This window comes from Parus major, chromosome 11, assembly GCF_001522545.3.
Source record: "Parus major isolate Abel chromosome 11, Parus_major1.1, whole genome shotgun sequence".
NCBI lineage: Eukaryota > Metazoa > Chordata > Aves > Passeriformes > Paridae > Parus > Parus major.
Genome location: NC_031780.1, coordinates 18,976,867 through 18,989,922, shown reverse-complemented (window position 1 = coordinate 18,989,922; position 13,056 = coordinate 18,976,867). Strand labels below are relative to the sequence as shown.

Genomic DNA, 13,056 nt, shown 5'->3' with positions numbered 1-13,056 from the left:
CATCATCTCTGTGCTGGGACTGCATTCCCACTGCACAGCCCATAGATAATGGTTCACAGAACCCAACCAGCGCTGCCAGCAGCTCCTAAACAGTTTATTTCCCTTGGTATGGGAGAAGATTTAGTCTCTGTTGCATTTTCACATCCCCCAACAGCCTTAGCACAGTAATTTCTATTTCTTGGAAAGGCAGAGCCGTTGTCATTTCAGTCGAGCCTACAACAATCACTGGGCAAATGGTGTTTGAGTGCAAAAGTGAATATCTGCCTGGAAACACAACAGGGCACCCAAATATCATTATCTGTCACCACCATTAACAATGTCACTGATGATTTGGGTGTCATTACAATAGTCACCATTGTTAGAGTCAATAAGGTGCCAATTCCTACCCCCTTAATCAAAACTAAACCCATTAAACAGAACCAACACATGAGAAAAAGCCTTAAAGATAATTTGGGAATATCAAGGAGGTAATTTTAGAGGAGTGTTTTCAGCCTTTTTGGGCTTTGCTGACAAGAAGCCACTTTGTCAAGGAAATGACAGAAGATTATTTCTGTTTAAGGAAAAAAAAAAAACAGTTTAAAAAGTCACTGTGTAATTCTTCAGACAGCAAAAATTCAAATGATAAATGGTGGACCATCAAGAACCACATCCTCTGTGAGCAGGTTTCTCTACCTGCAGTTTGTTATGGGCACAGTTCTGTGCATATCATTGAGGGTTTTGGTTTTATTTATATAAAAAAGCCAGTAATAGTGAGCCACATAAAAATGCATTGGCATAACTCTTGTTTTCACTGATGTAAATTAAGTTTCCATTGAAGTCCACTGAATTTCATTTAGTTATTTGAACCAGGAATTTTTCTGTCTAAACTAAACAAATCTCCTAGGATCAGTTTATCCCCTTGAAGCAAGGAATAATTTCTTTTTGGCTTTTGCAGAAATATTTATCCAGATAAGTGAATAACATCTATATTTTGAGAATAAAATTTAGTCTAAAGGAATTGAAATACAAACTCCCATGGCAACCTACAGAGAGAAAATAAAAACAAAATCCAGAAAACTAATGACTACTATAAATAATATCAATTTTCCTCATTTTCAGCAACTACATTGAGGATTAAGTAGTTCAACTCAAACTGGAGTTACTGTTTGACCCAATATTTTGGCATGGTAAAATACTGACCATGAAGCTTTAATCACTGTGTTAAATCTACTACTCTGGTAATTTCATCTCTTTGAAAAAGCCTAGAGCCAGGGAAAACCAGAAAGGAAACTTTTCAAACTCCTTGTTAGAAATAACAGTGCTAGAGAAATGGAAAAGAAAAGCATATTTTGGGAGATATTCAAAAGAATAATCCTAAACTAAATTGTGCCACACTACGTTACATGGACACAAATTATCCTCTAACACAGAAAATAGCATTAAACTCTTAATATTTATGGAGCTGGGAAGCTGTTGCATGGAAGCATTAAGAAATCCCTGGAGCAAGCAGCAGGATGATTTTTCTTTGCTCTTTTCCAGATGTTCCCATTTTTGTCAGGGTTTATTGAGAACAGCATTTTCTCAGCAATCAAACACCTGCCCCTCCTTTCACTCCCCTCCCAGAACAGACAAACTTTCCATGGATGCAACTGCTGGGAATTTCAGTTACCCCACAAACATCTGAAGCTGCACATGGTAAAACTCACACTCCTTTTCAGCCTTTGAGGCACAAGAAAAGCTTTGGAACTTCCATCTGCCTTGTAGGGCAGCCCTAAAGGTGCAGTCCCTGTGCCACAGCCTGAATCAACACAGTTCATCTACAGGTGGTGTTCATTTACTCCTAAAGAAATAAGAATATCCTGTGAAACCTGATTGTCCCAAATACCCACAACTCCTGTGCCCCAGAAAGGGTTTGTTTTCTGATGTATGGCAGTGTCATAAAGAGTGACAGAGAATGCAGCACAGAGGGGAAGAGCAGCCAATATTAATTCTTGTTTTGCAGCTCCGGATGGTTTCTCTCACGGCTCCTCTGCAGAGCTGAGATCCACCTGCAGCGAGGAGTTCCCCCCTGCCTGTGATTTTGACTCCTATCTGGATATACTTTCTCAGGTGCACATCATGTATCCTGATCCACCTCCATGGTAAGCACTTGCCTGAAATTCTCAGGGTTACAGTCCTGCACTGAGCAAAGCTTGCTACAAAAATTCAGCTCACACAAACTCTGAATACAGACAGACCTTGTTTAGCTTGAGTGTAAGTTCAAGTTTTCCTTAGCAGAATACATTTTTACTAAATAAAGATGTGGACAGGAATTCTCATTCAGTGACATTCACATTAAAATTTATCATAGTGATGACATACTAATGAAACACACAAGTAGAATTACTTACAATCATCTTTCTTTGAAAGAAATGCATTTACAAGTCAAAGTTTCGAAGTCAAAAATAAATACTTACTCCAAGAACTTCCACATTACATTTATTACTGACCTTGAGAGTGTTCAGATCAGAGGAAACAGAAAAACAGAAAAACAAATTCCAGAAATTACACAGCAGCTCCTAAATTGTGTGCCCACATTCACAGGGTACAGGAAGAGCCTCATGAGCCACAGGAGCTGCACTTTGGGCACCTTGAGGTCCAGAAATGAAGGAATTCAGTTACTCCCAGCAATGAACCAACAGAAATCATTTTAAGCAGAACATCACTTGAAGCTTTCTCTAGTGCTGTGCCCTACAAACAGCTGTTGAACAGCCATGCCCCCACTTTTTATTTCTTTTTTTTTTTCTTCCCTTTAAGCAGATTCTGGTTTGAGTTAAAGCACAATAAGACCAGCCCTTTTCTGACTGTGATACAGAGCAACTCAGCACTGTGAGCACACCAGACAAGGACTTTTCCTTTATTTATTCTATGCACGTTCTACAAGCAGCCTGTTATGTATTACCAACTCATCCTATATAACAAATGGGCTTTCAGGGATTGTGTAAATATTTTAGCAGAATGCTCACATGTGAAAAGTTACTCTGAGCATGGCATCTAAACGTGTAGAACTTCATATAAATCCAATTAGGAATTTAGGCTGGGTTTTGGGCCCACACCCATGAGTCTTTACTAATAAAAGGCAGCCAGCTGACACCCAAGCAAGACTCAGAGTGGGCAGCTGGCCAGATTCCTGACAACAAACTGACAATATATTTCTTTAGCAGACAGATCAAAGATTATACCAAAGGATGCTTCCATTTCCAGCTTGAAACATGCACAGAGAAGATTTTCCCATCACTGTGGAGTTGTGTTTGAAGGAGATATGAGATAGCAGGATAGCACAGATTATTCACATTTCTCTGTAACAAGCCTGGCAAGGGTTAATTATCTTGTGTCCTACCTGTTCTCAGAATCATTTTGGGACACATAAAGCTGTCCAGCCCCTGCCTTCTCCTGGACAGGGATTCCCTGCTGGGCTGAGTGGACTGAGGGCCCAGGATCCACTCTGCACACACAGGAAAACACTGCTCATCATAATTACAGCCCTGCATCACAGGGTTGACACATTGACAAAGGTTATTGTCAATGGTTTGGCTCTTGTCTCACTGATACTGCAGTTAAATATTCTAGAAAAAGTTGCTTGGGCAAATCATCAAAATCTTACTAAATTTTATATCTTAGCAATACAACTTGGGGAACTTCAGGGAAAGCAGATGGCTGAAAACAAAGCTACATGGAGAATTTGAAACTTGCTATTATTGCATTCTCCAGACCATTGTAACTGTTCAGAAAAGCACTGGGTGAGAGGCACTGTCTGAATTACTGCATAATGTAAAGCCTGAAAAATTCCTGTACATCTCCCTTTATATTCTTCTGCATGGCATAACACTGCAGTGTCTATTTTTAATTAGTAGAGCATGGAGATTATTTGAAAGCTGACTGTCAGACATGGTCTGTAAGCAGAAATAAGACATGCCTGACCTTGTGCATTTAAAACATTAACTCCCTGGGATCAATCTCATTGCATATGATAATATTTTGAAGAGTAGGCTTACTGAAACACAGCACTGCCTAAATGAATGTAATTTCTCCTATTAATTCCTGGAGGGCAAGATGTAATTTAAAGCTAAACTAGCATGGCCAAAAGCTAATAATGCAGCTGTAGCATCAGATGAACAGAAATGAAGAGCAGCAAGGAAAGTAACTGCACTGGTAAATAACTTTTAAAAATCTTTGAAGTGAGAGAGTTCAGTGACTTAAAAACAGTGGGTGCTGCCAGGATAATTTTCTTTATCCTGGTGCTGGCAGAGCCTGCAGCCCAGCAGGCAGACCAGGGCTCCTCACACCATTCCTGCCAGACCACACTCCAGAAATGGTTTCAGTAGAAAGCACAACACCTTTATTTGGCCAAGAGGTGGTTAGTCTAGAATGGTTTAGGTAGATTTTATAGCTGAGCTTTAAAACACAAAACAATTGGAAAGGGGATTTAAGGGGAAGGCTGATGAAACAGAAGAGTCAGTGCCCATGTCTGTGGCTGAGGGAGAGCTCCCTGTTCAGGCCTGCCCACTCCCAGCTCTCCAGCTGGAAGTCCAATAACACTGTTTATATAAAACACTATTTATAGAAAAAATGTTACTGGTAAATTAATCTATGAAAAATGCCTTGGGATATTAATATTTGCTCTGATCTCTAAATCACAAATTTCATTTGAGGCTCAATCTGATTATCCCCACAGACACTTCCACTAACCCCTTTCTTGCATTGGATTTAGAGGGATGCCAGGCATGGAATTTTGTCATTAGCCTGCTGTAGTTGCAGGATGGTTACAGAGAAGCCATTTGGTCAATTTGTTTTGACAGCCCAAAATATAGAGTGCTACTATCCATAAACATCCCTTTAGGACAGTTAATGGCTTTTTAATGAATCTCAGATCTGTGCTAGCATCTGTCACATTGATTTTACATGGGTGTAGATGGGAAATATAAAAACAAAATACAGGGGGCATGAACCAAACACTTTCAGAATATGAGGGGTTTGTATTTCAGAGCATATTTCTGATATGTACAGATACTTGCAGCAGGGCTGGAAGTTCATGTTTCATAGTCTGTGTCACCAGACATGGCAAAGTTTCTAAGAAACTCAGTCTGAGAAAGATGGTCCAAGTGATCTCCCAACAATTCTAAACCACAGAATTCTAATCCCCCCACATGAGCAAATTGAATACATCCAACCAACACAGAATACAAGCACAATCTCCCTGCCACATCTTACCTATCATCATGGTCAAGATGGCTTGGAAAGAAACACTGGAAAGCCTGTAAATCAAATATTTGCCATTTTGTTCAACATTCACTGTGCTGGTGTGAATAAAATCATGCTGTTGACACTGTGGGGATGAAACCTTTATAGACAAAATGATGAGCTTTTGTTCACTGTGATGAGTTATTTGCAACACATTTCTAGTGAGCATTGCTAATTATCTTCTTACAAATATGTAGTAAGAAAGCTGGTTAAAAATGAGTTGAGCCCACATGTTTGAAATGGATTTAATTACAGTACCAAGCAAAGTCCAAGTAAATTTAAAATTATTGCATTTTCTTTAGGAGAGTCAATAAAATCCAAGCAATGAGGAGATTTCACAGCAGGAAAGGGATTTTATAAACTTCTCACCTTGTGTCCAGGGAAAATGCATCTCACCCCACTGTATAAGTGCTTTTTCAGTCCTTAGTGGTTGGATATCAGTGGAATGTAGAGAGCTTTAGGCAACCAAGATTATTGCCTTTTGCATCTGAGACTCTGTGTCTAACACAGAACATCCCTGAGGAATGACTGCTCAGGGGGGTGCAGGGATTTACCTTCAGGAATGGTTTTCATGGAAGCCACAGAAATGCTCTCCATACTTCACACTGAATGTTCCCCACAGGGCACACAAAGATAAAAAACATTCAGCCCCTCTGTCCCAGTATTCATATTAAATTACATTGTGTGAGGGTTTGTTTGTGGGCTCACTCTTCCTCAGCTGCTCACCCTACCTAATATACACAGGATTTGTTCTAGAGAAAATGATCTTGTTTAGGCTTGATAAATCCCAGTATTCTCAACAGCCATTGTTTAAATGGGGAAATCAATTTTAAAATTACTTTTAAATGGGAAAAGGAAATGCTCCTGTCTTAAAGTCAGTCACTAATTTCCCTTTAAATAGATATTTTAAAAATAGTCCTACTTAAGGGACTTGCTTTTTTAAGACATTCTTTTCCATCCTCCACTTCTGAAGATGCAAGTTAGCCAAGCCAGCCTCCTGGATTTTCTTGAATTAGGCTTGCAGGGAGCTGACATAAAATCTTGCTATCTTGTGCTGTATTCCTTTGCCAAAGCCTGTTTTCCTGAGAGCAAACCAGGTGAGGAGCTTTTGCCACATTACAATGACAGCAAAGCATGAGATGGACATTTGGGGTTAAGGTCAGCTCTTACTTCAATAGCCCCACTGAGATTTTCAGTTAGTAAGGTAAAAAATGCCACTGGAAATATGACAGGTTTCTAAGTCCATTAGATATCATGACATGAGCTAAAACTCTCAGTTCCTTTAACTCCAAATTCCAAACACTCTAAAGCCCCTCCCTTCACATCCCACCACTGTTCCTCATCAGTATTAGGGATAAAAACAAGTAAATTCCAAATTATTCTGGCCAACTTCTTATTTCAAGGTAACTTTGTTTACAGCCATTTTATGAGTTTCTTTCTTGACATTTCTATTCCTCTTAAACATCCACATCTTTCTCTTTTTTTCTTGTCTTTGTAGTCAAAAATGCTCTCACACCTCAGCCTATGTGTTAGGAGGATGAGGCACAAAATTCCCTTTGCTTTCTGTCATCAAAAATATCTCTGGGGAGGCTGCACCTTCTGACCAGCCTCTCTTTACACCTGCCCCAATTCTTGCATGTCACCAGAACCTGCTGATGTTTGAGAAAGTTTTCCATTTGACAAGATCACGCTCCTAGAAAGGGCTTTAGTTTAATTATTCCAGGAATGAATTCTGAGCAGGTGAAGGAAATAGTGGCTGCAATATGCAACAGAAAGTCTGGCAATGGGGAAATCAGAGAGAAATACTCCTTGTTTTCTAAGCACAGTCATCCAAGATTTGACAGCTTTAAGTTTTGGCTGCTCTGCAGGCACTGCAGATTTCTGGTTAGAAACCCTTGGTGCTTCCCTTCCATCAGGTGTTGCTGCTTTCACTGCTGCTGGCTGTTTCTTATGCAGCTTGGAGAGCTGCTGCTATTTTGGAGCACCATTCCCCTTTCTGCAAATCACATTTATGTGCAGTAGGATGCTCACAGACATCAGCTTTCCTTGCTTTTCCTAGGAAAATTATCCCTTAAAAAATCAATAGTGTGTCTACAACAGCTGTGCAGATATAATAATAAAAACCAAGGCAGAAAGCAGCAGAGTTCATGGTCAGCACCCCTTCCTTCTCATCACTGCCTGCTGATACTGAACCTCCAGATAATACAAGTTTTAGAAAGCAGTGGATTAAAGTGGATTCACCACAAGTACTGCAGCCAAGGGTTTTTTCAGGGCTGGTATCCACAAGATGCAGTGTAATGAGTTCCTGTGCTCCATTATTTATGGTATTGTAACACAACACTTTCCAAAGGCATTTGCTTTCCTGTCTAAAAGGATTTTCCTGTGAGTGCTGTAGTGAACTTCAAGCCTGAGTTACTTTTTACACGTCCAATATATTCACAGAAGTGAATCTGACAGATAAAATGGAACTATTGTGGTGGCTTTTGTAAAAGATGAACATGTATTTTTGTTTTTCCACTTCATGGTCCTGCACTGTCAGTTGCAAAACATAGATATTTATAAATATATTTTTATATATATTATATTCATATATTTTTATATATTTATACTATCTTAATTATATTTATAAATATTTATATGCAAACATATAAATGCACCTATACACACTCATATATAAGTACACACACACATTACACACCTCTTTGTGGTTATCTCTCCCTTAGCAGTTCCTGAGGTTTCAGTTTGATGATTTCTGCCTGTGAGCTGCAGTCTCACATCTCCCCTCTTCATCTCTCCCCCATTTCCACTTCCCTGGTGTTCCTGGTGCCCCCAGCTAAACTGGGAGCTTGTGAGGCAGCCAAACCAGGAGAAATCTGGCCCAGAAAAAACACACACATAAAATAAAAAACCAAAACAAAACAAACCTCCCAACCTCCCCCCACCTGCCACCACCCCCAAATCTCTTTGTCTATTTAGGTCCAGATTGGGGATCAGGGTTTGGTTTTATTTTAAAATGATAGTAAGGTTTTAGTCCAGCATCCCTCACATCAATACTTGCTAATCACCTGCAAGAAATTATTACTATTGTAATTTTTTCTAAATAATCCTTCAAATCTTTTGAGGAATGGTTTTTCCAAACACCACCACACATGGACAGTGGGTGCCTGTCCAACTGGGTATTATTTCTTAAAATACTTGCTTAGATTCTCTAATAAAAAAGATCTTGTAAAATCATATAAGTTTCCATATTAAAGTCTCCTTGAAGGAGAGACTGCAAAAGAAAATTCATGCTTGTAGAGTTGATAATGCATTATTTATCCTACAGGAATGCCTCTATAACAGCAGTCAGAAAGCACAACCAAAGTACTAAAGCTGTTAAACAGAGGGGGAAAAAATCACACCTCAAAACAAACAAACAAGGAAAAACAAAAACAAACCCAAAAAACAACAAAAAATTTAAAACCCCACAAAATATTTGGAAATTAAGAAGAAAAGACAAAGTTGAAATCTCTTTTATGACCTTAATTCATGTTCATTCTGCCCTCATTAGAGAGTGCTAGGAACCTTATCTGCAGAAACAGAGCAGGAGCTGTTTGCAATGTCAGTTCTACAAGCAAAGATCCTGTGCATAGAAAAGAACACAGGAAATGAGCATCAAGATCATAAACTAATAACAAAATACAAAAAGCTATTAAAAAAACACAACTATTTGAATTATTTGGAATTCTCTCCGTGGCCACAACAATCTGTAGGCACAGCTGTGAAGCTGCCAAAAAGCTGTTTAATTGAAAGTCTGGCATGTGTTTTTTACTGTCTTACTCAGTTTTTAAAATGTGATCTTAATTGCAAAAAATGAGGGGGAAGAACATTACTTGCTTTTGGAGAAAAAGATTGTTATTTTTATCCATCATATGTATGAAAGATAAAATGCCCTAACACAAATACATTGATATTTGAAATTAAACATTAAAATGCCAACTCTTTAATACCATAATTCACACCCATTTACTTGACCCTTAAAATCTCCTTCCCAGGGGATCATTTCCCTGTTTATCCCAGCCTGCAGTTCAGTTCTACAAAGCTGAGCTGTGGTCCAGGAAAGGCATTAAATTAAACCCAAGGCAGAGGAATCATCTGCAGATGATCAGGTAACAGCAGCAAGAAACAGTTCCCACTGTGCCCATTTTTCCTTTAGGTCAGTGCCAGATTTCCCAGAAGCTTCTTCCCTTTTGTGTCTTGGCAGAAGGATTCCAAATTTTCCACCTTGAAACTCACTTACTGTGGGCTTTTCTGAATGGAAACTTTCCCCCTGTGCTAACAGACCCAGTAAGTGGTCTATGTTAGCCTGATTAAATCAGTCAAAACCTGAGGTGAGATTTGAAATAAATTCACTGGGCTTTGGGTCAGCAGAATGTAAATTAAGTAAAGATGCAGCTCATAGGAATCCTGCAAGAAGTGGCTGTTCCTTTCCCCTCACAGAGCTCAAGGAGAGTTGACATCAGCTCCTCAATCTCTGACTGAGGTCTAAGAACTTTTCAAAGACTACCATGTATGTTTGAAAGCTTCAGTGTGTTCAGTAGAGGCTGGAGTGACATCTTTTCCACATGCTGTAAAAAAAACCAATTCTATTTCCCAACATGCTGGGACTTTTCTGAAATATCTAGCAGCCCTGTTCAGGATTTTCAGAACAGACTTAGGTTCTTAATTATTATTTTCTGATAGGGAAATGAAAATTTTTTAGTCTGAATTTAAAGCCATTGTCCTGATGAATATAAAAGTAAGATGAAATGGAGGTAAAAAACACCCATGGATATTTGAGTTTAGTTATGTAGCACTCTGATTTCACTTTCTTACCTCTCCCTTCTCCAAGAACCATTTCCATCACCCAGACTGGAGTTTGGGAGCTTGGTTTAGCCTGGCAGTAACACCGGTCCAGGGGCACAGTGTGTGCCTGCAGTCTGCTGAGAAAACACATGCTCAGTATCCAAATTTGCAGGAAATATCCCAGATCTTAATTGCTCTGCATTTAGTGCAGCTGAGGAAATAGGTTCTTAATTTGTCTGGCTCCAGCAGAAATGTTTTTCAGGTTAACTCAGTAGGGAAAGGTTTGTTTATTTTTTTTTTTTTGACAGGAAACATTCCCTTCAGGATTTGATTTAAAATGATCCTGGAATGGTTAAGCAGCAGCCACAAAGCAGGTGTACCATTTAAGATGATAATGTTGTGACTCTTTATCTCTCCTGCCTGTAGCCAGGGAGCACAGGGCAGAGGCAGGAGGGAACAGTTTCCCTCTTGTGCAGAGCACAGACAGAACCACAAATCCTGCCCAGGAAAGCCCAGCTGCCCTGCACTGCTGCTCCTCTGGAGGAACAGGCTCTGTGCCCAGTCCCAGAGTGAGCAGCACCAGCCTGTCCAGGTTATCCACACAGCTCTGCAGCTCAGCAAGGAATCCTGCTGCCCCTTCCACCCCGACTGCCCACCCGGGCAGCGCTGGCTGAGCTCCGGAGACAGCACAGAGGAATAATCTGCTGGAGACTCCAGCACGAGCTCCCCAGACCTCATTGCACACCTGAAACAGCAGCACCACCTCCTTTCCCCCACGTTTTTCTAACCTGGCTCTGACAGGCAGGAACGGGCCAGGAGTGAGCGCTGGCTGCACTGCACCTCAGGGATTATCTCGGGGTGGTTTTGAGTGCTACGTTCTTGAGTGTCTGACATGGCAGGGTCAGCAAGGATGTGAGCTGAGGAATAAAACACCAGACACTCGTTTTCTTCTCACTTTACTTGCCTCCGTTATGCTGAAATAATGTACTGTGGCATTTTTCCTAGGAATCTAATGAACATTTCTTTTTTTCTTTCAGCTACGACGAATGTGTGGGGCCAGGAGCGACACAAATATATATTCCCACAGATGATCCCCCCCCATATTCCCTTACGGACCCTTGCCAAAGAAATGAAATACCTATAAATATCTGTGACAGCCAGGAAGAGGAAGCAGCAGCAGCAGCTGGGACTGCAGGACGGGCTGCACATTCTGCAGTGAGGCTGCAGGACTTGCAGCAGCCCAGCTCGGCCATCTCGGTGATCTCCCAGTGCGGAGGCTGCTCCCCCATCCGGGACAGTGGGGTGTGAGCACACCTGCTCCAACAGAAACATGGAACATTCTCCCACTGCCCATCAGACCCCAAACCTTGTCAATGAAAGTGGCTCCTTCCTTCAATTCTTCTGAAGAATTCAGACCAATGGAAGAATAAAACCTCTGGAAGTTTTACCAATTTTCTATCTTTAAACAGGGATACAATGGGATTTTTTTTTACAATGAATTTTGCAAGTTTACCTAAATTTCCCTGTTTGTGCTTCAAAGTGTTCCATGACATCACACAGCATAAAAGAGCAGCAGACATGCAGTGCATCTGACCTTTTTGAAGCATTGCAAAACCCATTGAAATCAGCCACTCATAAAGAAGATAAATGTTATCCAGTCAAGCCTACTTGTTGATTTCATGACACTTTGCATGTTTTAGAACAGAAGGTAAAAGAAGAGCATTTTGTTGTCATTGTAGGTGTCACTAGTACATCTCATTCAGTGTATTGAAAACAAAGCATTTTTAAATAACTCTTTGTCTAACTATGTGTTTCTGTAGGCAAAGCACTGCCTAAAAAAGAAAAGATTATCATCAATGTCATGTAGAAGCAAAAGAAAAAAAGAATAATATTATTTTACTATTCACATTATCCCTTTGGTACCAGGCTTTCCAGAGCATTGCAAAGCAGGCTCAGAAGCAACCATCCACAAGTGGTGGAGAGGTGCAGCAGGTCCCCGAAGTGCAGAGGCTGCAGTGCAGCTGTGCAGGCTGGAGCTGCGTGTTCTTCACGGGCCTTGCTGTAACCAGGGGAGGGCACAGGGATCCCAGAGGGTGCTTCAGGCCGATTCCCACACACGGCTGCACTTCCAGGCACAACCGGGTGTCTTGTTCCGTAAGGAGCCCGGGTGTTCCCGTGTGCCCACGGTGACCTCTAGAACTGTGTGTGATGCAAATGAGAGACTGCGCTGGGCAGGAACAGAACAGCTCTGAACCGCAGCAGCCTCGGAGCGTTCCCAGCTTTGAGAGAAGGGACCCGGAACAGGAACCCAACGAGTGAGAGAGGACACCCGGATGGGAGTCCGAGGGTTCCCAGCCGTGTGCCAGGGCAGTGCAGTGAGAGCTGGGCTGGGAGTTCAGGCACAGCAGGGTCAGGGCACGGCAGCAGCCCAAGGACGGCCGGGGCTGCACTCGGGGCTCCCACGGAGCCTTCCCTGCAGCAGCCCGGCCAGAGAAGCCCGAGTGTGGCACCGAGGGGTCCCGGAACGGGCTCTGGGGCGGGCAGAGCAGCGGGGACCCCGACATTCATGGGCTCCCCTTGCTCCTTTTCCCCTCCCGGGGCCGCTGGCCAAGGCTGCCAGGGCTGGAGACGCGTTTGAAATACACCACATCCCCTGAGCTTGTGTCCGGTCACCCCGAGCTGGGCAGTGGCCGCCTGGGGGACACGAAGATCTGCTTCCCCCCATTCCTTTTTACAGCCCAGCAAAAAAAAAGCTGCAATATGCAGACTATAGGCCAGCCCTGAAATCCAGCAGTAGGCGGCCAAGGATCCTCAAATACAGTTCGGATCCTGTTGTTCATTTTTGCCTGGAAAGTCCCATTTTCCATCTGAAATAGTCCCATTCTCCATCTGAAATAGTCCCATGTCCCATCTGAAACAGTCCCATTCCCCAGCTGAAATAGTCCCATGTCCCATCTGAAATAGTCCCATTCC

At 41.8% G+C, this 13,056-nt stretch overlaps 1 protein-coding gene across 1 annotated transcript in view; it reads left to right on the top strand.

Moving 5' to 3' along the window:
• Positions 1-11,869, top strand: part of LOC107209957 (protein BEAN1-like) — a 48,984-nt gene extending 37,115 nt beyond the window's left edge. The window contains exons 4-5 of the mRNA XM_015640175.3: positions 1,982-2,120; positions 11,121-11,869. Of these exons, the coding sequence (XP_015495661.1) occupies positions 1,982-2,120; positions 11,121-11,391 (410 nt within the window). The 3' untranslated portion in view covers positions 11,392-11,869. The remainder of the gene's footprint in view (positions 1-1,981; positions 2,121-11,120) is intronic.
• The last annotated feature ends 1,187 nt before the right edge of the window (positions 11,870-13,056 follow it).